The sequence below is a fragment of the Notamacropus eugenii genome, chromosome 3, assembly GCF_028372415.1.
Source record: "Notamacropus eugenii isolate mMacEug1 chromosome 3, mMacEug1.pri_v2, whole genome shotgun sequence".
NCBI lineage: Eukaryota > Metazoa > Chordata > Mammalia > Diprotodontia > Macropodidae > Notamacropus > Notamacropus eugenii.
The window spans coordinates 297482068-297509462 of record NC_092874.1 but is presented as its reverse complement, the minus strand read 5'-3'; the positions used below and the strand labels follow the sequence as shown (position 1 = coordinate 297509462).

Here is a 27395-nt window from a genome sequence, read left to right as displayed (position 1 = left end):
CTCCCCCATCAGGCTCTTCTCAGGGGGTCCCAGAAAATCACACCTAGTCAGTCAGTAAGCACAGCTTCTCATTACTTTTTGCTTCTTCCAGGAATTTCTAGCACTTCTAGAGTGAGATTTTGATGATGTCTCGACGCAGTCAGCGCCTGAGCCATCGTTACCATGTTGATGATGATGGAGGCAGCAGCAGCAGCAGCAGTGGAGGAAGTTCCCTGGTGGCTGGTCAGCACACTGCCTTCAAGGACAGTCCCTTAAGGTAAGCCACTCCACAGCGACCCTAGGTCATCTTCCAGATCACAACCACTCAGGGCAGCCAAGGGCCTGGCCAGCTTCCATGTGCACCTTTCTTTCCTGCCCCCATCTTTGGTGGAAACATCACTCTAGTGCTTTCTTTCCCCACAAATGCGAGAATTTCCTGTCCCCAGCACCGTCTCTTCCCCTTCTACCCCAACCTGGGCTGCTGCTGCCTTCACTCTCTGAGAACAGGAACTAGGGAGGGGTGACTTTGAGCATTGAGAGGGCCAGAAACTGAGGCTTAAAGCTGGGCAGGGAACAACCATCATGTGGCCCAGTACCCACGGTTTCTGGGGTGAGCTGCAGGGCCTAGCAAGAGCATAGGAAGCCATGGGGGTGATGGACCTGTGGGGGAGGAGACAGGTTCAGGTGGCTTTAGCTCCTCTTGTACCTCATCATGGTGGTTCCATTTGGAAAGAGGCCCTGCCTGGCCCATGGGAGCTGGGGATTTGTTCCAATGTTATAAAGGATTCATCTGTTGAAGGAATAAGAACAGAAGAGGGCTTTGGGGATCATTTCTTTTCATCCTAGAAGCTCCTTGAAAGTCTCTTCCTCCTCCAGGCCTTTCTCCCCCTGTTTTTCTCCTGCTTCATCTCCTTCACCCTCTTTCCTTTGCTCTTCATGCTTGGCGCCCCCCAGGACTCTGAAGAGGAAATCTGGCAGTGTGAAACGCCTCTCACCAGCCCCTCACCTGGGCCCTGCTTCCAATCCTCACACTACCTACTACAGTGAATCAGTGGTCAGCGAGTCCTACGTCAGGGGCCCCCGGGTCGCCTCGGTGGACAAAAGCTCCATCCTACAAGATCAGCTGGACAGCGATGTCTACTGGAGTGAACGTGGTGAGCTCTGGCCAGAGCTTGACAAACCCGAGGGCTTGGGCTGGGGAGAAGGAAGGAAGCTCCTCCCTGTCTTCTAAAGATTCCTAAGGAGGCTAGTGTCTGTTGGGAGTTACCTTACTCCTCCAGGTTGGCTCATCTCCCTGGATCCTCCCAGGTGGGAGATCCTTCCATTCTCCTGAAGCCCCTCAGTCCCATAGATGGCACTTTTCCAGATCTGGCTGACAATAACCATGCCTCCTAAGGCAGAAGGCCACCTGGTTTTGTGCAGCCAATGAGCTAAAAATCATCTTTACATGTTTCAGTAAAGTTCCATTACACTTAAAAACATAAAAAGTGTTCTTACCTCATACAGAAATAGGAAGGGGGCCAGATTTTGCCCTTGTGCAGAACTCCATTCCTGCCCTAAACCACATGGGAGGGGGCTTCTGGGTTCAGACCCCCAAAGGGGTGGGAAGTCTGAATTCTGAAAAGTTCTGCCAGGTGTTCCATCTCTGGCAGCTGCTGTTGCTGGAAGCCTGAAGCTCCCTGCTTATCAGGCACCTCCATGCTCTGTGCAGGTGGGGACTTGGTGAGGAGGAGGAGAGGCCTGGGAGGTGCTGAGAAGAGTAAGATCAATGGACTGAATGAGGGCAAAGTCACCTATGATATCTATGGATCTTCCTCAGGATACTCCTCGGAGGATGACTCTGCAGGTAGGCAGCACTTCCTGCCTACTGGAACTCCATCCCCTGGACGCTGCCCCGTGTACTTTGAAGGGTGCCCCATCCAGGGGGGATGGGGAGAACATAGATTTCAGATAAAAGGAGAGAGAGCTCTGCAGTCTGGCTCCAGGTGGGTGTTTGGAGGTTGGGAGGGCCCAAGCCTCAACATGGTAATGGGGATGCCTGAGGCCCACTTGTGTCTCCTTCTGGGTGGCTCCTCATGTCTTCACTTTCCTGCAGGGCACACACTTATGGACCAGCCTGGCTCAGCATCCTCATTAAGGAATGCTGCCTCCCAAGTTGGCGCTTTCTTGTGGGTGGCCATCACTTTTCCAGGTGGGTTCTGGGAGTGGGTGGGCACACTGCCCAGGGCAGTCCCTGCTGTGGGCCCATAAGAGCTTCCTCATTCCTATGCTGGGGCACACCAGGCCTGGGTGCTAACCCTAGGACAGTGTGTGGAGACAGGCTTTTATGGCAGGATCCCCAGGCACAGCTAGAAAGCCTTGGGAGATTCAAGGAGCAGCTGCAGAGTGGGCAGGCTGGGAGCAAGCTAACTCTGGGATAGGAGAGCGAAGCCTTTGAACCCCTCTGCTGGGACTTTTACAGGTTGGCTCTTTGGCCTGTTCTACTGGTGGCTGGGCACTACCTGCTACCGCCTGACCACAGCTGCCTCCCTGCTGGACGTCTTTGTCTTAACCAGGTCAGTGAGGCCTCCCTGGGCTCTGCCAGAACCAAAGAACCCATGCTTGAAAAAGCTTCACCACCCTTGAGCTCAGTTCAGCTTTTGAGACTTTTGTGCCATGAATCTTATGACAGAAGGTCAGGTCAGGGTCAGGGGTGTGCTGGAATCAGCTGGAACCAGCTTGAACCTGCTCCTGAGTGTCAGCTACCAGTCAGGGCTCCTCTGGGTATCTAGACTGAAGAAGAAGATGGGACAAGTTGTGTGTGCCTTCACCTCCTTCAGAACTGCTTGTTAACCCTTCCCCAGCACATGCCAATCCCCATGAGCACAGGTGCTGCTCTATTCCTGAGTATCTTGGAGGAGCTGTCCCCTCAGTAGTTCCTGCCTCTCATCTCCACTGACTCTGGTGGCTTCACCTTGGCCAGTTGGAAAGTCCTGAGCTCCCAGGGGTTGTAGTCTCTTCCCAGTCCTTCGGGTAGCCAGGCCATCCTTACAGTTTCTCTGTGGGGGGTCATGTCCAGGTTTCCAGGCAGCCTCCAGGGCTGTGTCCAGGAGCCTCTAGAGCAGGGGTAGGGAACCTGCGCTCTCCAGGCCACATGTAGCCTTCTAGGTCCTGGGGTGCAACCTTTGGACTGAGGCCAAGTTTTACAGAACAAATCCTTTTCTTAAGGAGATTTGTTCTTGGAAGTCTAGATTCAGTCAAAGGGCCACCCTTGAGGACCTCAAGTGCCACATGTGATCTCCAGGCTGCAGGTTCCCTATCTAGCTCTGGATTCTTGGGGCCACAGGCTAGGCCCAGGGAGACTAGCCAACCTTGTCAGGGCTTACTCCTTCCAAGTCCCAATTTGACAAGCACTGAAATGATTTAGCCAAAAGAAGCCTGCCCAATTCACTAGCATATAAGCACATTCCTGAGAGCCCTGGGAGGGAGATGCCTTCCACCAGCCCTGTCACCTTTCATAACAACATTCACACATTTGACCAAGGTCAAATTTTCTCCTTCCACTTGACCTCGAGGGCTGTCCATAAAAGCCCAGAGCTCCCCATCGTAGCTGTCCCAGGGTGGGGGCACACCCTTTGTTGGTTTCCTCAGCAGCTCAGGGAGGGTCGCACAGGAATCTGGTGGGGAAGACCAGGCACTAATGTCTCCTCCTTCATCCCCATGAAATCCAGGAGCTTTTCAACTCTGAAGAAGTTGTTTCTGCTTCTCTTGATGCTGTTGCTTCTGGCTTCGCTGGCTTACGGTGAGCCTTGCTGAGTCCCCAGGGCACCCTGCCAGCCCAGACAGACAAGGGCTTGGGGGCAGGGCTGCTGAACGCAAGTCTGGAAGACAGAGCTTTGAAGGGGAGCCTTTAGCCTTTAGGGGAAAAGGGACCCAGGCCTTGTATGGGAAAGTTCTTGTGCCTGAAATGGGATAGACGGCCTGTGTCTCCTCCTCTTGATCCAATCCCACAAGCCTTTCTTGTGCATCTTCTGTATGCAGGCCTCCCAGACTCATGCTGCATGCCTACTATGACAGTGCTGGCTTTACATGGGTGTTTGATCTGCCCCCTCAGTGGTCACTGTCAAGGCACTTGAGGGTGGGGGAACTGGTAGAAGAGCTGAGTCCACAATGAATGGGTTAGCTGGGCAGGACACAGCCAATGCCAGCTCTGGAGGCCTTTGCCCCTTCTCACTGGGGAGAATGGACAGGGTGGTCCTCCCTGGATGGTCCCAAAAGAGCTGTACTCTGTTCAGGAACCATGACATCACTTACCCCCTACTATGAGATGAAGCCCAGCTTGGGAATGGTGACACCACAAGCTGTCAGTTACCAGGACCTCTATTCAGCTGGCATCTCCTGAAAGCACTCTGATCCTCCAGAAGAGACAGGGCTGTATGTGGACCAGGCTTGGGACCAGGAGGCAGGACTTCTCCATGTCCTCTCCCCAGCTGCTTCTTGTCCCTCATTTTTCTCATAATCCAAAAGTGTGTAATGACTCCTGAAAGGATCATGAGAGATGCCTTTCCTGAAGGGTCTTGCCTTCCAGATCATGGGGCCCATAATGCATGCACCTTCCTTGGGCCAGGGTCTGAGCCCATGTGGATGTGACACTGCCAGACACAGTCCAGGTGTAGGTCCTCATCCTGGACATGTTTCCCTTCTGGTGCCTCAGCCTCTGCCTTCATTAGCCTTTCCTCCCATGTGCTAGGTGCTTGGTATTTTTACCCCTATGGACTACAGACATTCCACCCTGCTATGCTGTCCTGGTGGGCAGCAAAGGGCAGCAACAGGAGAGAGGAGGTGTGGGAAGCAGGAGAATCCACCCCATATTTCCAGGTGAGTGCCTGGGTGAGTGCCAGGAACACTTTGTGCAGGACAGGCAGACAGTCTGCTCACAACCAAGTCTGTTCCAATCAACCCCAGAATCACTCAGTCCACTACCATTTCTTAAGTATGGCCTACTGTGTGTCAGGCACTGTGCTAAGGGATGGGAATTCAAAGAAAGAATTCAAACCCAAACAAACAAGCCCACAGTCCCTGCCCTGAAGGAGTCCCCGAGTCATGAGGAAACAACTAGGTACAATGGAGATCTACCAGGACAGATGGGAGTGAAGCAGTAGAGGGAGTTGGCTATGCTGTTTCTTCTATGGCAGCCATACAGACTATTACCATACCATCTTTGAAGACAGTTCTGGCCTGGCAGGATCTTCCAGGTGGTGTCCTCTCCTAGCGCTGTCTTTGAAACAGCTCTGCAGCACTATGAGGCATCAGAGGAGGGGGAAGCAGGATTAGCCAGAGGAAGCTGCTTTAGTTTTCCATTTTGTAATGAACAAAAGTCTGTTTTATTTCCCTTCTCCCTCTCCCACCCATTCAGAAAAATGAAAAGCAAACCACTTGTAACAAATGTGCAGAGTTAAGCAAACCAGTCCCTTTTTGGCCATGTCTAAAAGATCTATGTCTCCTTCTGCCTCCTGAGGCCATCTCTCCGTCAGAAGTTGGGTCATTTTCCAGAAAAGTACTTGGTCACTGCATCGATCAGAGTTCTAAAGTCTTTCAAAGTTGCTTCTTTGTGGTTCTTCTCACTCTGCTCTGCACCAGTTCATACAAAGTCTTCTCAGGTTTCTCTCAATACCACCTATTTCATTGTTTCTTAGAGCACGGTTGTATTCAATCCTTACACCATAATTTATTCAGCTCTTGCCCAGTTCGGGGGCAAGCCAGTAGTTTCCATTTCTTTGTCTTTGCTGTTTGGGTGCCAAGTGTGTGTCATGCTGAAGATACGTCATTCATCTCAGTGGTGACAGTCTCTTCTTAATGGTCTGTGCTGTGGGGCAAGAGATGAGAATATAAATCCAGGCTATAATGAAGCCTTCATTTAGTAACCTCGATTTATCCATGGATTTCCATCTCCAAACTCATCAATCTTTGCCCCAGGGCCACTCACAAGCAGCATTAGGAGACTCTCTCACCTTGGATATGCAGATCCCTGGGGAGCCAGGGTCAGAAAACCTGGGCTCAAGTTTGAGCTTTGCCACTTGCTAGCTTTGGGACCTGGGGCAGTTCAATGCCAACCTCTCAAGACTCAGCCTCCCGCGTTCCCCCGCTGCCTTCAACTGAAATCATAGTTGCCTCCCCCAAAAGGCCTTCCCTAACACCTTGTCACACAGTGAAGTGATTCTGGAGGGGGGGGGTCTCCAGAAATTGGTAGAAGCCCAGACTATCAGAGTTGATCAAGCTGGGAAGACTTGAAGGCTGTGTGCAGATCCTGGTGTCTGCCCACCAGAAGCTTGGCCACCAGGTGATTGGATTTGGGGAGTCATGATGACTTGGGAAGCAGATAAAAAGACCAAACAACCTTTGCCTTCTGCAGCCACCTTCTGTTTGTGGACAGAGGTCAGGGGACCTCAGAGAAGGACAAAGAGTACTTGGTCTCCCTCAGTCCTCACACAGTCCAACCACAGTCTAAGTGGTTGACATTATTCCAGTGTAATCTGAGGGGTGACATGGAGTGGTGGGATAAAGGACATGGCTCTAGAAACAGCAACAGATGAGGTGCTGGATGTCAGATGCACAATGAGGTCCACGATTTTGGACACAGCCAGTGTCAGAATTTGATTTGTCTGACTTCTCATGTCAGCTGCAAGGAGTTTTTTTTTCAGATGTGGGGGGGAAAACAATCAGTGGAATGATCACTCACAGGCAGAAGAATTTGGAGGAGGCAAATCAGCCTCAAGGATTAGATTTCATCACATTTTTAAAGGCAACTAAAAAACCCCATAGTTGCTATTCCAAATGAGCATAAGGCAACAGAGGGCAAAGGAAGTCCAGGAGGAAGCTGAGAAGATCATTTTGTCCTTGTGACCCCAACACTCGGCATAGCCTGTTACACTTAGTGGGAGTGTATCAGTGTTTGTTGGCTGTCCTTGTACTAAGTCCACAAAACAACGTGCAAGGGAAGAAGACACAACTATTATTTGTCAGTAAGAAAGTCCCCAGGCACAGGATACATGATCAGCACCAAAAGATGTCACAACGAAACCAAAGGACCATCTTCACGGAATGAGAAATGCTGGTTACACGAATCATTTCAGCATCAAGGACCAGATCAGTGACTGGGCCCCACAAAGGTCAAAATCCAGCAAGTTAGAAGAAAGGGGGACAAAAGGGGAAAAAACATACCGTACAGCTCCAACAGCTCCAGTCCTTCCTCTTCAGATGTGTCAACCACTGAGGCACGGCAAAAGGAACACTGACTCATAGCATCGTTTCCTAAGGATGTTTGACTGCTGCCCCAAAACATCACATTCCAGTGAGAAGGCCAGCAATCCTAGAGGCTGCCTCCGTCAGAGACCAGCGGCTCTTGGCAAGCAAAGAAACCAAAGGCAACACTGGATCTGAAAATAGGCCACTGGCGCAAGAGAAGAAGAGGGTGGTGACTAAAGGATACAAACAGTGGCCCCGTGAAACGGCAAACATCAGGAAGGGCCCTCAGCCTCCCTCTTCAGCTCAGTCCTGAGAGTGGAGGCCCCCAAATTCTTGAGGCAGCTCCTTCCCCTCTCAGTGACTCACCTTGTTAGGAAGCTGTTCCTGCCTCTGAAATGTGCCACAACTTCTACCTTGCCAGGACAAGCAAAGCAACTCTAACCCTGTCCATGTCCACAAAGTCTGAAAACCATTTTCATGTCTCCTCATCGTGTTGTGTGTTTCCAAAAGTTTTCTTGATATCATTGGTTTTTACTTAACCTACCTTTCCCAGTGTGTCTTCTCAGAAAGAGAAGCAAGGAATTTGGAAAAACCCTGCAAAGCTTGTGTGATCTACTAGTGAAAATCATTTTGAATTAGGTACATCTTTACACACACACACACACACACACACACACACACACACACACACACACGCACACATCCCACTGACGTTGAAGACTTGTCTCTAGCTTTTGCTTTCATGTGACCCACCTTGCTCAGTGTATCCTTCCCATTTTGCCCTCCCACAGAGCCAGCCCTTAAGCAAAAGAATAAACCAAAAAGGGGAAGAAAAGTTCAGCAGAACACAGCAGGCGAGCCCGGCATTAGATGCAGGTTCCCTGCCAGTATTTCCCACCCTAGCCAGGACGGGAAGGGAAGAAGATCCTCATGGGTCATGTCTGTTCTTTCCATTTCCATGGTTGTCTGTGGTGCTTGTTTTCTTGTTCTCCTCATTCATTTATTCCACTTTTCCCCAGTTCATGTAAGTCTTCTAATTAAGCAGAGTTGTGGCTTCGTACAGCATAGTCATATTTCCTTGTATCCATAAGCCACTCCTCTGTCAATGAGTTCTTTGCTACCAAAGATCTTTCTTAGTGGTTCAGTTGGTATGGCACTGAATAAGTTAATTTAGGTAGTTTTATCATTTTTATGCTACTGGCTTGACCTACCCACGAGGAGTGAGTACATCTCCAACTGTTGAGATCTCTACGTATGAAGAATGTTTTGTAATTGTGTTCATATAGTTCCTGTGTGTGTCTTGGCAGGCAAACTCTCAGGTTGTATACAGTATACAATTGTATACAGTTATTTTCAATGGAATTTCTCTTTCTATCTCTTCCTGCTGGATTTTCTTGATTAATGTATAGAAATGCTGATGGTTTTGATGGGCTTCCAACTTTCTTTAAGTAATTGTTTGAACTGGTTTTGTTTTAAACTGGTTTTTTAGATGACTCTCTAGGGTTCTCTTGGTAAACCATTGTATCATCTACCAAAAGAGATAGTTTTGGTTCCTCATTGCAGTTTTTTCCCTTCAGTTTCTTTTCTGCCTTATTGCTATATCTAGCAGTTGCTGTAACTGGTACAACACTGAATAGCAATGGTTGGCAATGGACTTTCTTCCTTTACCGTGATCTTACTGGGAAGGCTTATCCCCATTACATATCATGCTTGCTCTTGGTTTTAGTTAGATAATACTTATTTTAAAGAAGACTGCATTTATTCCTGTGCTTTCTAGTGTTTTTCAACAGGGATGAGGCATTTTGTCAAAAGCTTTGTCTGCACCTGTTGAAATCATATAAATTTGTTGTTTATGTTATTGATATAATCAGTTACATTTATAGTTTTCCTAATAATTGACCCAGGCCCAACTTCTTGGTATCAATCCAGCTTGGTCACAGTGTCACAATATATCTTTGTGATATATTCCTGTAATCTCCTTTCTTAGCATTTAATATTTTTCATCAATATTCATTAAGGAAATTGATCTATAGTTCCCTTTCTTGGGGAGACGTGACTCTCCTTGGTTTGGGTATCAAGATTATATTTTTGTCATAGAAAGAATTTGATAAGATTCTATCTTTACCTGTTTTTCAAATCGTTTATTTAGTGTTGGAATTGATTACTTTTTAATCATTTGGAAAAATTTGATTTAGTCCTGGGGTTTTTTCTTAGAGAGATCATTTATAGCTTGTTTCGTTCCTTTTTCTAAGATGGGGTTATTTAAGGGCTCTGTTAAACAGGACTATTTATATTTGAAAAATTCATTTCATTTAGATTTTCATTTTTATTATTGGCATGTAGTTGGGCAACAAAGCTCCTAGTAATTACTTTTATTTTCTCTTCATAGATTGTAAATTCACTGTTTTCATTTTCTGATGTAATAATTTGGTTTTCTTTTGTAAAAATTAAATTAGCCAAGGATTTATCTATTTAATTGTTTTTCTCAAAGCTTATAGTTTTATTTATTAGTTCATTGGGGTTTTGTTCTTTCAATTTCGTTCATCTTTCTATCGATTCAAGATTTTAATTTTGGTGTTTAATTGGGAAGGGATTAATCTGTTGGTTTTCTAAATATTTTAGTTGCATGTCTAATTCTTTAATCTGTTTCTTTGTCTCTTTGATTGATGTAAGCATTTGAAAATATACATTTCCCTCTAAGTCCTGCATTGACTGCATCCCCAAAATTTAGTTATGTCATTGTCACCATGAAATTGTTAACCATTTCTATGATTTGTTCTTTGACTCATCCATTCTTTAGGATCCATTCTGTAAGATCCATTCTTTTTCTCCAACTCCTCTATTTGTGTATCTTTCTGTTTCAAGCATATTTCTTGTAAATAACATATTGTTGGATTCTGGTTTCTAATCCATTCAACTGTATTCTTCCATTTTATGAGTGAGTTCATCCCATTCCCATTCACAGTTGTGTTCATTAAATGTATATTTTTTTCCATGCTATTCTTTTACACTCATCCTTTTGTTTTTTACTCTGTCCCTTCTTCAGTAGTCTTTTGTTTCTGACCTTTGCCTCCCTTAATCTATCCCGTCATTCTTCCCTCCCCCTCACCTTTCTCTTAGACGCTTTTCCTCCTACTTCTCCTTGGGTAAAATGAATCTCTCCATCTCATTGTGTGTGTATGTGTATTCTTCCCTCTTTCAACCAGTTCAGATGAGAATAAGGTTCGTGTTGCCTGTTCCCCTCTTCTGTCCCTCCCATTGTATAAACTCTTTCTAGTGCACCCCATTTATGAGATAACTTTCCCCATTCTTTCTCTCCTTCCCCACAACCTTCCAGTGCATTTCTCTTCTCCACCCTTCCATTCTTTTGAGATCCTCACAACATAATACAGTCATTCAGGTCGCTATCTATTTAGACTGCTTCTAGGACCCGTGGTGATCATAAAATTCTGAAGTGGTTACATGTATCATCTTGCCACACAAGGGATCTAAACAATTTGCCCTTTTTTAGTGACTTGTGATTTCTCACTCATGTTCACCTTATTATTCTTCTCCTGAGTTCTGTGTTTGAATGTCAAATTTTCTATTCTGTTCTGGTCTTTTCATCAGGAATGCTTGAAAGTTCTCTATTTCAGGAAGGGTCCTTATTCCCCTGTAGGACGATACACAGTTTTGCTGGGTAGTTTAATCTTATTGTGGGCTCTAATCCTAGATCTTTTCCACTCCAGAATATGATATCCCAAGCCCTGTACTCCTTTAATGTGGAAGCTTCTAAATCTCATGTGTCCTGACAGTACTGGATTATTTCTCTCTGGCTATTTGCAGAATTTTCTCCTTGACCTGGCAGTTCTGGATTTAGAACAGTTGCTGGGAGTTTTCATGTAGGGGTTTCTTTCAGGAAATGATTTGTGGTTTCAAGTTCTACTTTGCCCTCTGATTCTAACACATCTGGGCATTTTCCTTTGTAATATCTTAAAATATTATGTTGAGCTCCTTTTTTGTTCCTGGCTTTTGGATAGACAAATGACTCTCCAATTCTCTCTCCTCAATCCATTTCTAGGTCATTGGAGTTTTGTATGAGATCCTATACATTTTCTCTTGAATTGATTTTATTTTTTGTTGTTGTCTCCTAGAGTTATTAGCTTCTATTTGCTCAGTTCTAATTTTTAAGGAATTCAGTATTTTTGTGCCTCTTTTACTAATTATTCATTCTTTTCTCATATCTTTCTTGTACCGCTTTTTAAAAATTTTTCCTCTTCCACTCTTAAAATCACTTTTTGTTCATTTTTATCTCATTCTTTAACTCTTCTAGGAATTCTTGTTCAACTCTTATCCAATCTACCCTTTTTCTTGGAGGATTTGCTTAAAGATATCTTCAAGTCATTGGCTTCTTCTGTCTTTCTGTCTTGAGCCATAGTAGCCCTTTGTGGTCAGGTTCAGTTTTGTTTACTCATTCTTCCAGCCTATTTCTTGACTATGAACTTGATGTTGGCATTGGGCTCAGCTCACCTCTGGGCTTTCTTAGTTCAGTCCGCAAACTTTCAGTGCTTCCATAGTGGTGATATCTGTTCACTGCTATTCTTGTCTGAGTTGTGCAAGTTCCTGACTCAGGTTTAGGTCTTCTGGCTTGCGGGTGCTGGAGTTTCTGTAGAATGTTATTGGACTCAGTCATTGTTAGCACACTTTGAGGTTCTGCAGGTTCAGAGGGACCGAACTTATTGACTCTTCTTGCGTCTGGGTCTCCTACCCGAGGTATCCCACTGCAGGACTAAAAGTGAACATTGAGTACCCAGCTGTGCTCTGGGGCTCAGGTCCAGAACCTCTTTGCAGAACCCCTTTCTTGATCAGTGCTCAGCTAGGGCCTCGCTCACTCATAACTGCTCCTCTCAGCCCTACGTCTGTAGCCTAGAAGAGTCATTTGGCCCCCTTCATGCTCCCAGGATAGCCTGGGATCTGCTCCTGCTCAGGGATTCAGTTCTAGCCCTTTTACCATCCTTGGGCAATGAAATGCTTCCCACTGTCCTGGCTGCCATTATGTTGGGCTCCTGGCCAGCCCCCACCTCAGTGTCCACAGCTCTCTTATTTCTTAAGCTTCCCTGGGCTGGAGAAATGACGCACAGGGATGTTTTCTTGGCTTTCCTCATGAGAATGTGGTCTGGCACATTATCTAGATGGTTAGAGAGGAGGTGGGCTGGGCTCATCAAAAATGCCCACCCTCCCTCTGTTCTCTTGGTTCTGCCCCTGTGCTGTGTGGTTGGTGGGGAGGGGACCTTCTGCATGCTTAGCCTCCTTTGTACCTCTTGGGGAGGTCTCTGACCTGGCTTTTTGCCCTGAGCTCTCTCAGCTTCTTTGCCATTTCGACCCTGGTGACCCTGGCCCTCCCTCATCACTCTCCTGGCTCACTGCAGCAGTGTCCTGAGTGGCCTCCTTGCCTCCAGTCTGTTCTGCACTCTGCTCTCAAAGGAACTTTCCTTAAGAACAGAGCAGACCAAGTGACTTCCCTCCTCAGTCAATGGCAGAGCCTCCCCTTTGCCCCCCAGAGGAAAACAGCCCCACCCTGTCTTTCCAGCCTTAGCCTCATTGGTCTTCTGTACTCCTTTCACACTCGGTGACCCTACCCAAATGGCTGCCCCCATGCTGAGAATTCATTCTGGTGCTCTTTCTTCCAGTCAGCCTGTCAACCCACATGTATTTATTAAGCACTTCCTCAGTGCCGGGTCCCGGCCTAGGGGACACAGGTACACAAAATGAAACCATTCCCATTGACCAGGAACTTCCATTCTCAGGAGGAGACCAGCAATGTTTACGTTTTTGTAAATAGCGTAAGTGTGAAATGAAGAAATCTGCCGACAGCAGTTAAACGACCTGGTGGCTTTTAATGTCCTTGTCTCCTCCATTCAAATGGAAGTTCTTCGTACACAAGAAAGGTTTCCTTCTTGGTCCTTGTGTTCTCAGCACTCAGCCCCACCTCGGGCACACAGTTGGTGCTTAACAAATGCCCAGTGCTCCTTGTTCCTCCTCCTAAGAGACTTTTCATCTTTGTGTGTTTTCCTCCTTGTTCCCAAGGCTGAACAGCATGTCCTGTCCAAGGTTCATGCCCTAGAAAGGCGGCTGGAAACTCTGGCTTCTGAATACTCTGCACGTTGGCAGAAGGAGGCCATCAGGCTGGAGTTGCTGGAGCTGCAGGGGGCCAGTGGGAATGGAGGTGGAAAAAGCCTGAGCCACGAGGATATTTTAACTCTCCTGGAGGGCCTGATGAGGCGATGGGAACCCACCCTGAAGGAGGACTTCCGTAGGGACACCACTGCCCACATCCAGGTGAGGAGAACGCTCTGCTAAGAAGACCAGGTCGGCAAGCCCAGCTAGTGGAAGGCATAGAGGTCTTGAGGTGAGGCAGCACTCTGGGCTTGGCAGGACCTGCCAAGTTCTCTGGGTCTTGTTGAACGCCTGTCTCCTTTTTTGTGGTCTCCAGGAAGCACTCACCACCCTCAGGGCAGAACATCGGCAAGATTTGGATAATGTTCTAAAGAAGATTTCTCAGGCATCCCAGGTAATCCAGAAGCTCTGACGCTTCTGGAGGCAGAGACACAGGGGATGGAGGGCGGGGGGGGGGGGGGGGGGGCGGGGCGAGGGGGGCGGGGGGGGAGAGAGGGGGCAGAGACGTCTTGGGGGAGGTCACTTGTAGCTGGAAATGTTGGTGCTGCTGTCAGTAGACCTAACACTTGCTTACAGGTTTCTGGCCAGATTCCATACTTGTATGGGAGCATATTCGATTGACTCATTGTCCCTGAGAGCTCCTGTCTGAGGACTCTGGATCCCCTTATCCGAAGGATAAGCAGAGAGCTTACTGATCTAAAGCAACCTAAGCCTCCTCCTGTAGCTCCTTTCTGGAACCCCTTTCCTGTACTGAGCACATCCATGCATGAAGACTAGGGAGGGATAAGATTGTCAATGAGAAGACTGTAACTCAACAGCTGAGTTTGAAACTCTTTTCAGGGACTGAGAAGTGACCTCACCACTCTAGGGAAAGTGGTTCATGCCTAATCTCAGCTGAGTTGGGGTCTCTGTCAGATGCCTCCTCTTGGTGGGATGATAAGAGAGGAGTCCAGTCTTTGAAAGGTCTAGCCCAAACTCAAGGTCAAGATTTCTGGAGCCCAACAGTTTGCAGAGACTCAGATCCTCCTTAGCAGACAGAGGGTCCACCCAGAGGAGATAATGAATCCCCAGAGTGTGGTTTGGTGTTTTCATCAGTCTCATTGTGCCATCATCTTCCTTACAGGAGCTGGAAAGCTGGGTGCTCCAGCTAAAATCTGAATGGCAGAGGTAAGGCCCCAAACTAACTGGCAAAGAGAAGAGGAGGGAAGGAAGGCTAGAAAACTAGACCAGAGAAAGCACCACTGAGATTCTCTGGGGGGGTGTCAGTAGAGCCAGAATACTTGGGTTAGCATGTCCATAGGATTAATCCCAGCTGGTAAGGACCTCAGAGAGCAGATGAGGGTCCTGAGGCCTGGGAGGGAAATGACTTGCCCAGGGTCACACAGGGAGTAAATGTCAGGGAAGACTTGCACCCAGATCTCTGGTTCTGTTCTTTCCCTTTGATAGTGGTTCTGCTTGACTCTATCCTGTGTCACTAGCCAGTGGCTGCCCTTCCCTTTTCCTTTTGTCACTGTCTAGTTTGGCCCAAGAAGCCCTCCAGGAAAACATATTAAAGGCTATGGGTCCACTGGAGGCCCAGCTGGCTGGCCTGAGACAGGAACTGGCAGCCCTGAGCCAGAGACAGGCTGCAGTGGCAGAGGAAGTAGACCTTTGGCCACAGAAGATGGCAGCCCTGCGCAGTGATGTGAGTCCTCCAGTCCACCACTTAGACCACATGTGCCCCTCTCTCCAAGGTGGGCTGCCTGAGCATCTGCCCAGGGAGACCCAACCCTCTAAGGTGTCCACTGGGGTCCAATGAGATCTTTTTTGGTAGACCTGAAAGCAGTGGAAAAATGCCAGTCACTTGGTTCACAACCGTCCCTTCCCTGGCACCAGGAAGACATGCATAGGCTCTGAGCTCTCAGAGTCTTTCTAGACACCCCCTCCCCAGGTCCCCTGTCCCGGCCCTCTTTCTTCCTTACCTCTACTGTTTTGTGGATGGTCTCTGGTGGTTTCTAGGTGGAGTCTCAGTTCCCAGCCTGGATCAGTCAGTACCTTCTTCGAGACAAGGGCGCTAAGGCTGGGCTTCTTCAGCTGGAGGAGGTACAGGCCCAACTTCGGGACCTGGAGCACAGAATCCTCACTCAGGTGGCAGAAGGGCAGGTCAAATCTGCCAGTGAAGCTGCTGCCAGCCTGAGGCTGACCCTTCACAAGGAAGGAGTGACTGGGGTCACAGAGGAGGTGAGGCCTGCCCCATTCCCTGTCTGCCTGTCGGAGGTCATGGGTTTGCCCTGAGAGGAGCCTCCAGGGAAGGAAGGGGAAGCCCTGGCAGAGCAGGTAGCACACGTGGCCCTCTGGTGAAAGGGCTGGGCCAGTTCTGCAGGCAGCTAGGCCCATGAGTCCAACCATGCCTGTCTTTTAGGATGTGCACCAGATTGTGAATGAGGCCCTGAAGAGATACAGTGAAGACCGCATTGGGCTAGTGGATTATGCCCTGGAGTCCTCAGGTAGGTAGCCTGTAGAAAGCCAGAGGGCTGGGGACATGATGGTTGCCCATTAAGGGACAGCAGGAATTAAAAACTCATGATGCCCCTTATGGGACGGGGCAGTTGAAGGGCTGATGCCCTGGCAGTGACCCCTCATCTTCAGGACTACCTCTGTGTCCTGCCAGCCCTCAGCTGCCCCCACCTCACTTCTCTCCCTCTTGTTCTTTCAGGGGCCAGCATCATCAGTAGCCGCTGCTCAGAGACCTATGATACCAAGACGGCCCTTCTCAGTCTGTTTGGCATCCCCTTGTGGTACTATTTCCAGTCCCCAAGAGCCATCCTCCAGGTATGACAGAACAAAGGGCCCCCAGCTTGGCTCTCTGCCATCTCCCACCTTCTGTGGGGGCTGGGCTCTCAAGGTGGGAGGATTACACAATGGAAATCTATTCCATTGGCTGCCCACCTGACTTGTCACCTGACTTGTCTTCTGCCCACAGCCAGATGTTTACCCTGGCAACTGCTGGGCATTCCGGGGCCCCCAGGGCTTTGCTGTGGTTCGATTATCTGCCCGCATCCACCTCACTGCTGTCACCTTGGAGCATGTACCCAAAGCCCTGTCTCCCATCAGCAACATCCCTAGCGCCCCCAAGGATTTTGTCATCTTGGTGAGTATCTGAGCCTTGCAGCTCTCCATTCCCGTATGCCTGACAGCCATTTCTTAACAGCAGCATTGTGAGGTGAGGAATGGAAGGATGTGCCCATTTTACAGCTGGGATATTGAGGCTGGTCTCTGGACTCCACAACCAGCCCTTTCCCTGCTCCCCCTCTTCTTAGAGAGAAGCCAGAAGAGGACAGCTGACAGCAGTCAAGATTTCAATGCTGTCTCAGGGTCCTTTTATACAACTCCTTTATACATGGGTGCCTCCATGGCCAGGTGTCCCATGGGGGAGCTGAGTGGGGATGATGAGCACCATTCCCTACAGTCACCTCCTTAGGGCAGAGTTGGAATGTCCTCATAAGGAGGATGTGGGTGAAAAAAGTGGAGCCAGAGGAGAAGAAGAAACGTGTAGGGGAACAGGATGCTTCAGGACCTAAATCCTGATAGATGAAGAAACTGAGGCACCTACAATTAAATTGTGTGTCCCAAAGCCATTCAGCAGCTTAGGGGAAGAGGCAGAGAAGGAGGCCAGGGGCTTGGAGGGAAAAGGATCTGTCTACTGAGTTAGTGAGAGATGCTGGAAGGTGAGGGGACCAAAGAAGGAAACATCATGGTGGCTTTTGCTTTCTCCCCTTTACTCTCCCCAATGTATCCCCCCCTACACCCCCTTCCTCCTCCTCTTCCACCTTCTCCTCCACAACCTCCCCTTCCTTTGCCTCCCTGGATAGATCTGGATTCATGTCTTAACAGCATGACCTTTCCTCTAACCCCCTCCCATCCATCCATCCATCCATCCATCCATCCATCCATCCCTTCCCTTTGCTTTTCCTTCTCTGTAGGGGCTAAATGAAGATTCACAGTCGGAAGGGGTGGCCCTCGGGCACTTTACCTATGATAATGCTGGGGAGTCCATTCAGACCTTCCACTTTCAGGTATGGAGGGCTGGCCCCACAGTGTCCCAGGGAGGCTGGTGCTCTTGAAGGCTAGATCACCAGCCATGGGGATGCTGTGGCTTTGCTAGGAGCTGCAGTTTGAGCCAGGACCCCATGGTTCTGATAGCAACCTGAGGGATAACATTCAGCCACTGAAGAAGGCCTGGGGGGGACGGGCTCTGGGGTCAGGATGTCCACCAAGGGATCACGAGCCTTCCTGACCCCAGTCTCCTCTTCCCACAGGGCAATGACACAGCCCCATACCAGGTGGTCGAACTTCGGATCTTAAGCAACTGGGGTCACCCTGAGTACACCTGCATTTACCGCTTCCGGGTCCATGGGAAGCCTGCCAATTAGCCTCTCCCCCCCAGGGCCTTTCCCCTCTTTCCCCCTTCAGCCCCTCCCCTCCCCCAGCAAGCACTTCATCCCACTTTCTCGCCCTCTCCCACACTTCATCCCTTATGGCCACTGTGGCTTCTGGGAGAGATACAAGGTGGGAGCCTACCACCATGGAGCAGTTTGGCCCCACCCTGCCCTCTCTGATGGAGAGGAGATCACCAGCTCAGCTATTTGTTTCACTCCCCATCCTCTTGAGGGTCAGGTGGCCCAGCTCCCTACCAGGCCCTGCCTGCCCTCAGGAGGTGTATACACAGCTATGTATGATATCTTGAAGGTGTGAGTCAAGACATCATGAGGGCCTTATTATGCTCAGCAGCACTCAGAACCACAGCTTAGGCCACCTTAGCTTACCTTGCCCAAGAGTCTAGGTCAAAGAACTTGGTTTATTGAGGGCATGACAACTTGGGCAGTTCCAAAGGGCAGACTGGTAGACAGTCTGTCTTGGGCATGCCCCAGCAGGTGGCTAAAGCTCCCGTCCATGGTAGCATGCATAGTTCTCTTTACCATGGGGCATGATGGGGGCAGTCTTTGAAATCTGAAGTATCTGGGACTGGCCACAATTCCCTGGTGTTAAGTTTATTGGGATAGAGTTGGGGTTAGTTTTTTGGAGTTAAGGCTGGGATGGGAGGGGAAGGGCAAATTCTTTGGCCCTGCGGGCCCATTGTATTATGTATATAGATAGATATTTATATTTATACATAGATCTCTTTGTTCTTTGTTATCAGACAGAAAAGCTACAGGCTTCATTTCCGGCTTCCTCCCCCTGGGGCCCAGGGTGATATTCACTCCAGCTCCAGCTTGGGGTGGGGGGCAGGCTGTCAGGCACGGATCCTCACAGTGACATTGCCATCCTTCCTGCCTTTTACTGTAGGAGGGAAGGCAGGCCTTCACACCACAGGGCTGGCCACTGGTCCCTGAAGCAAGCAGGGGCACTCACTCATCTGCAGGCTTTGGGGGTCACCAGCAGACAGTGGCAGGCTGACCCTAGCTGGCCCTCAACCCAGTTTGCTCCCTCTGCTTCTGTTCGCTTACCAGGAAGCTGGCGTCTGAGCAGCCCTGCGTAGGAACCTACAGATGGGGTCTTAGTTCTTCCCCATCACAAAGGCTACTGTTTAATTCTTTACTTTGATTTTTTAATCAACAAATTCTAATTTATGCCTATGCAAATATAAATTTTCCCTGGGATCTGTGGCTTCTCCTTGTCCACCTGTTGCTCTTGAGGCCAACTTGGAGTAGTGGGGAAAAGAAGGTGGTATTCTGGTAGAAACTCCCTGGTTAAAGGGCGGCTTCCTTGCTGCTGAGTGAGGCCTGGGAGGGATTGTCCTGGGCATCGAGAGGGAGCTAAGCCCAGGCCTGGGCTGGGAGAAGCAAAGCTGGGTAAGGGAACCAGAGGAGGCTTTCTCATTTCTGCCTGCTCCTTTAAAGCTCACCCAAGGCCTCTCCTGGTCTTAATCCTCCCTCAGTGCGCCCAAATTGATGTTTTATACTTCCTTGTGTGTGTCTGCATATCCATACATAAACACACACCTATCCAGACAGACATTCCTCTGTGTGCCTGCTCCATCTTTCAGGAGCAGGACAGCTTTCTAAGGAAAAGAGCTTTGTGTCTGCCTTGGTCTCCCCCATAGCTAGCACAAGGCCTGCCACCCAGCAGACACTTTATCTGAGCATTGCTATTCACTTCAACTCAGGTGTAAAGAAAGAATATACTCTACAGCCTTCTCAACAAGGGGTCACCAGCATGCCTTTGACAGCCTCCAGCAAGGGTTAAACACGTCACAAACTGCCAGCCGTCCTCTTCCACTTTCAGACAGCTCAAGTTGTTGGGAAATTTGTCCTGAAATCAGGCTGAAATCTATCTTTGGGCATCTTCCACCCACTATTCCTCGTTCTTTCATCCTGGGTCAAGCAGAACACGCTAATCCCCCTTCCACATCACTTTTCAAATAGTAGCATTAGAGAGTGGCTACTGCGTGCCAGCCACTGTGCCGAGCACTTTACAAATATCTCCTTTGATCCACACAACAACCCTGTGAGGTAGGCACCATTTCTAGACCCATTTTGCAGATGAGGAAATGTAGGCACAGAGGTGAAATGACTTGTCCAGGGTCACACAGCTGGTAAGTATCTGAGGGAGAATTTGAACTTGGATCTTCCTGCTTCCAGGTGCAGAGTTCCATCTCCTGTGCCACCTGAAGACAGTTCTCATGGTCCTCTGACAGCTTCTCAAGGGCCTTACACCATGTTCTTGGAGCCCTTCATCCTTCTGTTCACCCTTCTCTGAATGCACCTCACCTTGGTCATTTGTTTCCCACACTGTGATGCTCATGCCTGAACACTGCCCTCTAGCTGTGGTCTCCTCAGGACAGACTTGGGCTGACCTATTACTGACCCCCCTTCCTAGATCGTAGGCCTCTCCATGCCCCTCAGGAAGGCACTGGTCATTCCAACCATCAAGTTTAACTAGTGATTCACACAGACACTGCTATCCCCTAAAATCCCCAAATCCTTTAACAGGAGCCATGGCTGCATCACCCTCCCCCACTCATTGGTTTTTCTTTTCTAATTCTTGTTGAGGACTCTGCTTTTACCTCCACTGGATATTTTCATTTGGATAGAATCCTAAATTTTAGCTAGCTGAAACCTCCTCCATCCTATCAGTCATGTGACATCTCCACCCCTCCCTCCCAGCTCTAGCATTGGCACATTTGGACAAGCACACCTTGTGCTATTTCACTGAAGTCGTTGATAAAAATGCTGAACAAGCACGGAGAAAAGGGGAGATCCCTGGGGCAATCAGGACAATTCCCCTGAGACCTCCCAGGGAGCTGGCATCAGCTCATTAGCCAGCACTCGACAGGTAGGGCAATGTAACCCGTTAACCCTTTCCAAATCCACCTGTCATCTGAGATTCAGACTGTGCTAAAATCTGACTGCACTTTGCAGAATTGCTCTGATCCAAGCAAAGACTAGCAGCTCATCAGACACCATTTTACAAGGGATCTGGGATCTTGGCAGCGTAGGCAGGAAATGCACATTTTTATCCTGTGCAGTTCTGCCCTCCTGTCACGAAAACAAACTGCTTCGTGGACCAAAGGAGAGATAGTGCTCAGAGTCTGAAAAAGTTCTTGTTCAACTGAGGTTGGAAATGGCTTTCTTGATGGAGCAGTTCCCACCTGCTTGATGAACTCAGGCACCTTATATAAAGCAGTGAACAGGAAGGGAGAGTTCAGGATTCTCTGTCCAGAGTCACTTGCCCATAATGTCTCATTGAGGCACAAAGCACAAATGGGGCAAGAACATAAAATCAGGGTTACCTAAGGGACATTTAGAATAGGCTGGAGCTCACCTTGAGATGGGAGAGAAGGGAGAGTGAGGTTAATAAACCTTTGCCTCTATGCTTCTAACTTAAGGGGGGAGTGGTGGGGGGGAAGAGTTTAAAAAGGAAAGTAAGTTAATCTGGGTCCTACAATTACCTAAAGGTAACCTGTCCAATCCAGTAGGCAGAGATGCAGAGATTTTACAGAGCTCTAGGGAGCCCAGCCTCTTAACAGGCATGACCTGGATGAAGATCCCGACCAGGAGACTGAGAAAGGGCAGTCAAACATGAAGGAAGAAAAACAGGTGAGGTTGGACTCATGAAAACCTGGAGAGAAAAGAGTGGGAAGGAGAAGAAGACCCTGGATTCAATCCTGGGTCCGTTACTCTTCTCTCTTCATTCTACTTCACTCAGTGATCTCATCAGCTGCCATGGATTGAATCACCCTCTCCATGCTCATGATTTCTCAAATCTACCTATTCTGCCTAAAATCCTGTGCTGACCTCCAGTCTTTCATCTCTCGTTGCTTTGTTGATGCCACAAATTGGATGTCGTGTAGACATTTTCAACTCAACATGTCCAAAACAGAACTCTTCATCTTCCCCCTATTCTTTCCCCTCCTACCTTCCCTATTACTGTAGAGGGCACCACCATCTTCCAGGCTCCTAACCTTGGCATCATCTTCAAATCCTAACTTCTGTCCAAGGGATTGCCAAAGATTGTCCAATTTACCTCTGCAACATCTCTTGTGGATTTCAGCTTTGCAGCACCTCTCATCAGTTTCACCTCTCCAACATCCCTTGCAGATTTCACCCTTCAACATCTCTCAGATTTCATCTTTGCAGCATCTCTGATCAGTTTTACCTCTCCAACATCTCTTGTCCATTTCAGCTTTGCAACATTTGTCATCAATTTCACCTCTCCAACATCTCTTGTCCATTTCAGCTTTGCAGCACCTCTCATCAATTTCACCTCTCCAATATCTCTCACAGATTTCATCTTTACAGCATCTCTCATCGGTTTCACCTCTCCAATATGTCATGCAGATTTCACCCTTCAACGTCTCTTGCAGATTTCACCTTGGCACCATCTCTCCTCAGGCTCACCTCTGCAGCATCTTTCAAAAACAGAACTTTCTTCTCTGATGCTGCCCCTACCCTAGTCCAGGCCTCATCTCCTGTGCACTGTTGTTTTCTTATGACTCACCATTTATTTTATTTGTACAAAGTAGTGAAGAATCATACCATGGCTGGGGGAAAATGATGTTTTAGGATTTAAACAAGTTCTTTCATTTTGAAACATCTCTTTTGAAGGCTTGGGACTAGTAATTTTAGCTCCAGCATCTTTGGGTTTGGACTCAGCAGGCTTCCCAGCCTTGGAATCACTGGGCTCTGTGTCCTTAGAATCAGACTTGGCTGCCGTGGGATCAGACTTGGTGACCTTGATGGCAGACTTGGTGACCTTAAGGTCAGTGCGCTTTGGAGCCTTAGAGTCAGGCTTCATGATCCTGAAGCCTGGACGTTTGGTGGCAGCCCTAGGGCCTGGATGCTTAGTGGCCATCTTGTGGCCAGCATGCTGGGCACTCGCCTCAGGGATCTTAGCCCTAAGAAGTTTGACCTCGAAGGCCTTGGTGGCTTCATGGCTTCTGCTTGGACCTTGGGAATTGTTTGGTTTTTTTGGTTTACATCTTCTTCAGCTCCTTCTTGTGTTTCTTGGCAAAGCATGTGTTTCTCAGAAACTTGGAGTTGACCCATCTCAGAGACATGTATCACCGTGACTTAGGTTTCCTGATGCCATTTCTGTGCCATTTTTGTGATTGGTTGTGGCTGGTATGGTTCTTAGACTTAGCCATCTTTACACAACAACCTTCACTAACAGGCATTCCACCCACTAGAAGAAGTCAAAGCTAGAGACAGGAAAGGTCATGCCTGCACTACTGCAGTATTTCCCGGTGGATGTGCCTCCCTCAAGTCTCTCCCTCCTCCTTCCAGATGTCAAACTGATTTTCCTGAGGTGCAGGTCTATGCCACTCAACTCCTCAATAAACCTGTGACTCTCTATTGCCTCCAGGATCAAATACAGAATCCTCTCTGAACGAGAGTTCAAAACCCTCCCTAACCTAGCCCTCTCCTGCCTTTCCACTCGTCTCCCACTTCACTCCCCACTTCTTCAATCCAGTGACACTGGCCTCCTGACTCTTCCTTGCACATGACCGTCCATCTTCCATGCTGGGAATGTTGTCCCTCCTTTTCTCTGCTTCCCTAGCTCCCTTCAAGCACCAGTTAAAATCTTACCTTCTACAAGAAGCCTCCCCCAACTCGCCTTCATTCTGTCTTCTGCTGACTTTTTCCTCTTTTTCAGTACATTCTTTGTACTCATTTTTTGCACGTTGTCTCTCTCATCAGATTGTGAGGCCCTTGAGGGCAGGCACCCTGTTTTTGTCTTTCTTTCTATTCCTACCTTTTAACACACCTGGTGCATGATAAGTATTTAATAAATATTTATTGACTGAATGATCCTATTAAAAGCTGCAGAGCGATGGATGGAGGATGAGGACTGAGAGAGGACTGAGAGAGGATCGGACAGTCAAGAAGTCACCAGTTTGGGTGGAATAATGAGGTTGGAGGCCAGACTACAGAGGGTAAAGAGAGTGAAAGAAAGGAAGTGAATGTGCCTCTTGTAGACAATGTACCCAATCAATAAACATTCCTCAATCCAGCAGAGGACATGAGGGACAGAAACATCCAAATGTGGTCAATGGTAACCTCATTTCTTACAGAAACACCAACACATCTGTTGCATTTTTAGTATTTTTGTTGTCTCCTTGGCAGTTGCGTTTTTGATATATACTCTCGGGGTGGTTCAATCTCACACCTAGATTGCTGGAAATTTAGCTTTTCCTTCCACAATTTTTCTCCGTTTTTATAAAGGCAGAGGGGATCTTTCTTCATGATCTTCCATCGCCCTAATTCAGGTTTTGGGAACGAGGTCATGTTCTAAACCTGTGTTGCCCTTGGTTGCCACATTTCTCTATTTGATAATGGGATCAGGTGGTGCTTGGCTAAATATTTTCTAGGATATTTTGACCTCCTCTAGGTGGCAATTGCTTTATGTTGATTCAATTTCTGCCCTTTCCTTCCTCTGTTTCCTACTTTTCACCACTTTTCACTTACTTGAGTGGGTCAAGTTGAAGCTATTTGGATTGCATGCCATCTTATCTTTCTCTCTAATTTGGGGGTTTTGTCCTCTGCTTTAACAAGATGATTTGACTGCAAAGATTATTCAGAAATGATTCCCACATCGATAACCAATCATTTCTTATCCATTAAGATACATTTTAGGCTGAGATTGTTTGGCATTTGACACACCCAGGGATTTCCTACACTCATGTTTTTTGTTTTTGTTTTTTAAATTAATTTATTTATTTAACTTTTAACATTCATTTTCACGAAATTTTGGGTTCCAAATTTTCTCCCCATTTCTCCCCTTCCCCCTAAAACGCCAAGCATTCTAATTGCCCCAATCACCAGTCTGCCCTCTCTTCTTGCCCTTCCCTTGTCCCCATCTTCTCTTTTGTCCTGTAGGGCCAGATAACTTTCTATACCCCATTACCTGTATTTCTTATTTCCTAGTAGCAAGAAAAATACTTGACAGTTGTTCCTAAAACTTTGAATTCCAACTTCTCTTCATCCCTCCCTCCCCAACCATTCCCTGTGGGAAGGCAAGCAATTCAATATAGGCCATATCTGTGTAGTTTTGCAAGTGACTTCCATAATAGTCGTGTTGTGTAAGACTAACTATATTTCCCTCCATCCTATCCTGCCCCGCATTGCTTCTATTCTCTCTTTTGATCCTGTCCCTCCCTAAGTGTTGACTTCAAATTGCTCCCTCCTTCCACTGCCCTCCCTTCTATCATCCCTCCCACCCTGCTGATCCCATTCTCCCCCACTTTCCTGTATTGTAGGATAGGTTTTCATACCAAAACGAGTGTGCATTTTATTCCTTCCTTTAGTCGAATGTGATGAGAGTAAGCTTCATGTTTTTCTCTCTCCTCCCCTCTTTTTCCCTCCACTGAAAAGTCTTTTGCTTGCCTCTTTTATGAGAAATAATTTGCCCCATTCCATTTCTCCCTTTCTCCTCCCAATACATTTTTCTCTTGCTGCTTAATTTCATTTCTTTAAGATATGATCCCATCCTATTTAATTCACTCTGTGCTCTGTGTGTGTGTGCGTGTGCGTGTCTGTGTGTGCAATCCTACCAACTCCCGAAATACTGAAAAGTTTCAAGAGTTACAAATATTGTCTTTCCATGTAGGAATGTAAACAGTTCAACTTTAGTAAGTCCCTTTGACTTCTCTTTGCTGTTTACCTTTTCATGCTTCTCTTCATTCTTGTGTTTGAAAGTCAGATTTTCTTTTCAGCTCTGGTCTTTCCATCAAGAATGCTTGAAAGTCCTCTATTTTGTTGCAAGGCCATTGTTTCCCCTGAAGTATTATACTCAGTTTTGCTGGGTAGGTGATTCTTGGTTTTGGTCCTACTTCCTTTGACTTTGGGAATATCATATTCCACGCTCTTTGATCCCTTAATGTAGAAGCTGCTAGATCTTGTGTTATCCTGATTGTATTGCCACAATATTTGAATTGTTTCTTTCCAGCTGCTTGCAATATTTTCTCCTTGACCTGGGAACTCTGGAATTTGGCCACAATGTTCCTAGGAGTTTCTCTTTTTGGATGTCTTTCAGGTGGTGATGGGTGGATTCTTTCAATATTTATTTTGCCCTCTCATTCGAGAATATCAGGGCAGTTTTCCTTGATAATTTCATGAAAGATGATGTCCAGGCTCTTGTTTTGATCACGGCTTTCAGGTAGTCCCATAATTTTTAAATTGTCTCTCCTGGATCTATTTTCTAGGTCAGTGTTTTTCCAATGAGGTATTTCATGTTATCTTCCATTTGTTCATTCTTTTGGTTTTGTTTTGTGATTTCTTGGTTTCTCATAAAGTCATTAGCCTCCATCTGTTCCATTCTAATTTTGAAAGAACTATTTTCTTCAGTGAGCTTTTGGACATCCTTTTCCATTTGACTGATTCTGCTTTTTCAAGCATTCTTCTCCTCATTGGCTTTTTGAAATTCTTTTGCCAATTGAGTTAGGCTATTTTTAAAGGTGTTATTTTCTTCAGCATCTTTTTGGTTCTCTTTTAGCAAGGTGTTGACCTGCTTTTCCTGTTTTTCTTGCATCTCTCTCATTTCTCTTCCCAGTTTTCCCTCCACCTCTCTAACTTGATTTTCAAAATCCTTTTTGAGCTCTTCCATGGCCTCAGCCCCTTGAATATTGATTTTGGACGTTTGGGATACAGAAGCCTTGACTTCTATGTCTTTCCCTGATGGTAAGCCTCGTTCTTCCTCATCTGAAAGGATGGGAAGAGATGTCTGTTCACCACGAAAGTAACCTTCTCTGGTCTTATTTTTTTTTTCCATTTTTTGGGCATTTTCCCAACCAGTTACTTGACTCTTGGGTCCTTTGTCAAGAGTAGGGTATACTTTGAGAATCTGTGAGATCTCAGTTGCTCCAAGGTGGCACGATCAAGCATGTGCTGCTCTGGACGCAGAAAGGGATTTTTATGTCCAGAATCTTAGCAATTACCTCTCCACAGCCACCTAGCCTCCAGTTCCATCAAGTCAGCACTGGGGGCTGATTTTCAGATAAGCTGTATGGGCAGGTGGAACGGGACGAGTTAGAGCCAACCCCTATCCATTTCAGGACGCCACACTGAGAGCCTGCCTAGATAACCTAGGGGCTTGTCAGTAGGGGTGGAACTAGATGGATTTCAGGAGGAAGGGTCTCGTCTTTGTTTGCAACGTGGCAGTTCTTTGTCCTGGCTCCGGATGTCCAGTGGAGAAGACACCCATATAAGGAAAGGTGATAGGTGATAGGTTCAATGTGAAAGGTGATAGCTGATAGGTTCAACGTAAGGCTTAGGAATGTTTTACATAAAGACTACATATGCATGTGAATGAGATGAAATAAACGGAGTCTTCACCACCTTTGTCTCCCGCCCCATTTCATTACTCACGAGATCAAGGCCTCTTGCTGGACAAGAGCCTTGGGTCGCGGTCAGGGGTTCCCGTAAATGGTCTAGGGGACCCCAACAGGCAGGGCCGCCATTCAGTGTGAGACAAAGACCAGCTAGGCCAGGTCCTCCACCCAGGGCTGAGGTAAGACTCAGCTCTTCAGTGCCCCCAGGGGTTTTTACGCTGTATGGGCT

General features: G+C 47.6%; 1 protein-coding gene across 1 annotated transcript; it reads left to right on the top strand.

Annotated features, from left to right (window-relative positions):
• Positions 1-94: 94 nt before the first annotated feature.
• On the top strand, positions 95-18510 carry LOC140534745 (SUN domain-containing protein 2-like). The gene is made up of 13 exons (XM_072656161.1): positions 95-256; positions 3690-3760; positions 4709-4836; positions 13270-13521; positions 13676-13753; positions 14483-14526; positions 14878-15043; positions 15358-15579; positions 15761-15845; positions 16055-16170; positions 16322-16489; positions 17322-17414; positions 17658-18510. The coding sequence occupies exons 1-13, from the start codon at positions 123-125 to the stop codon at positions 17769-17771; spliced, it is 1671 nt and encodes a 556-aa protein (XP_072512262.1). The 5' UTR covers positions 95-122; the 3' UTR covers positions 17772-18510.
• The last annotated feature ends 8885 nt before the right edge of the window (positions 18511-27395 follow it).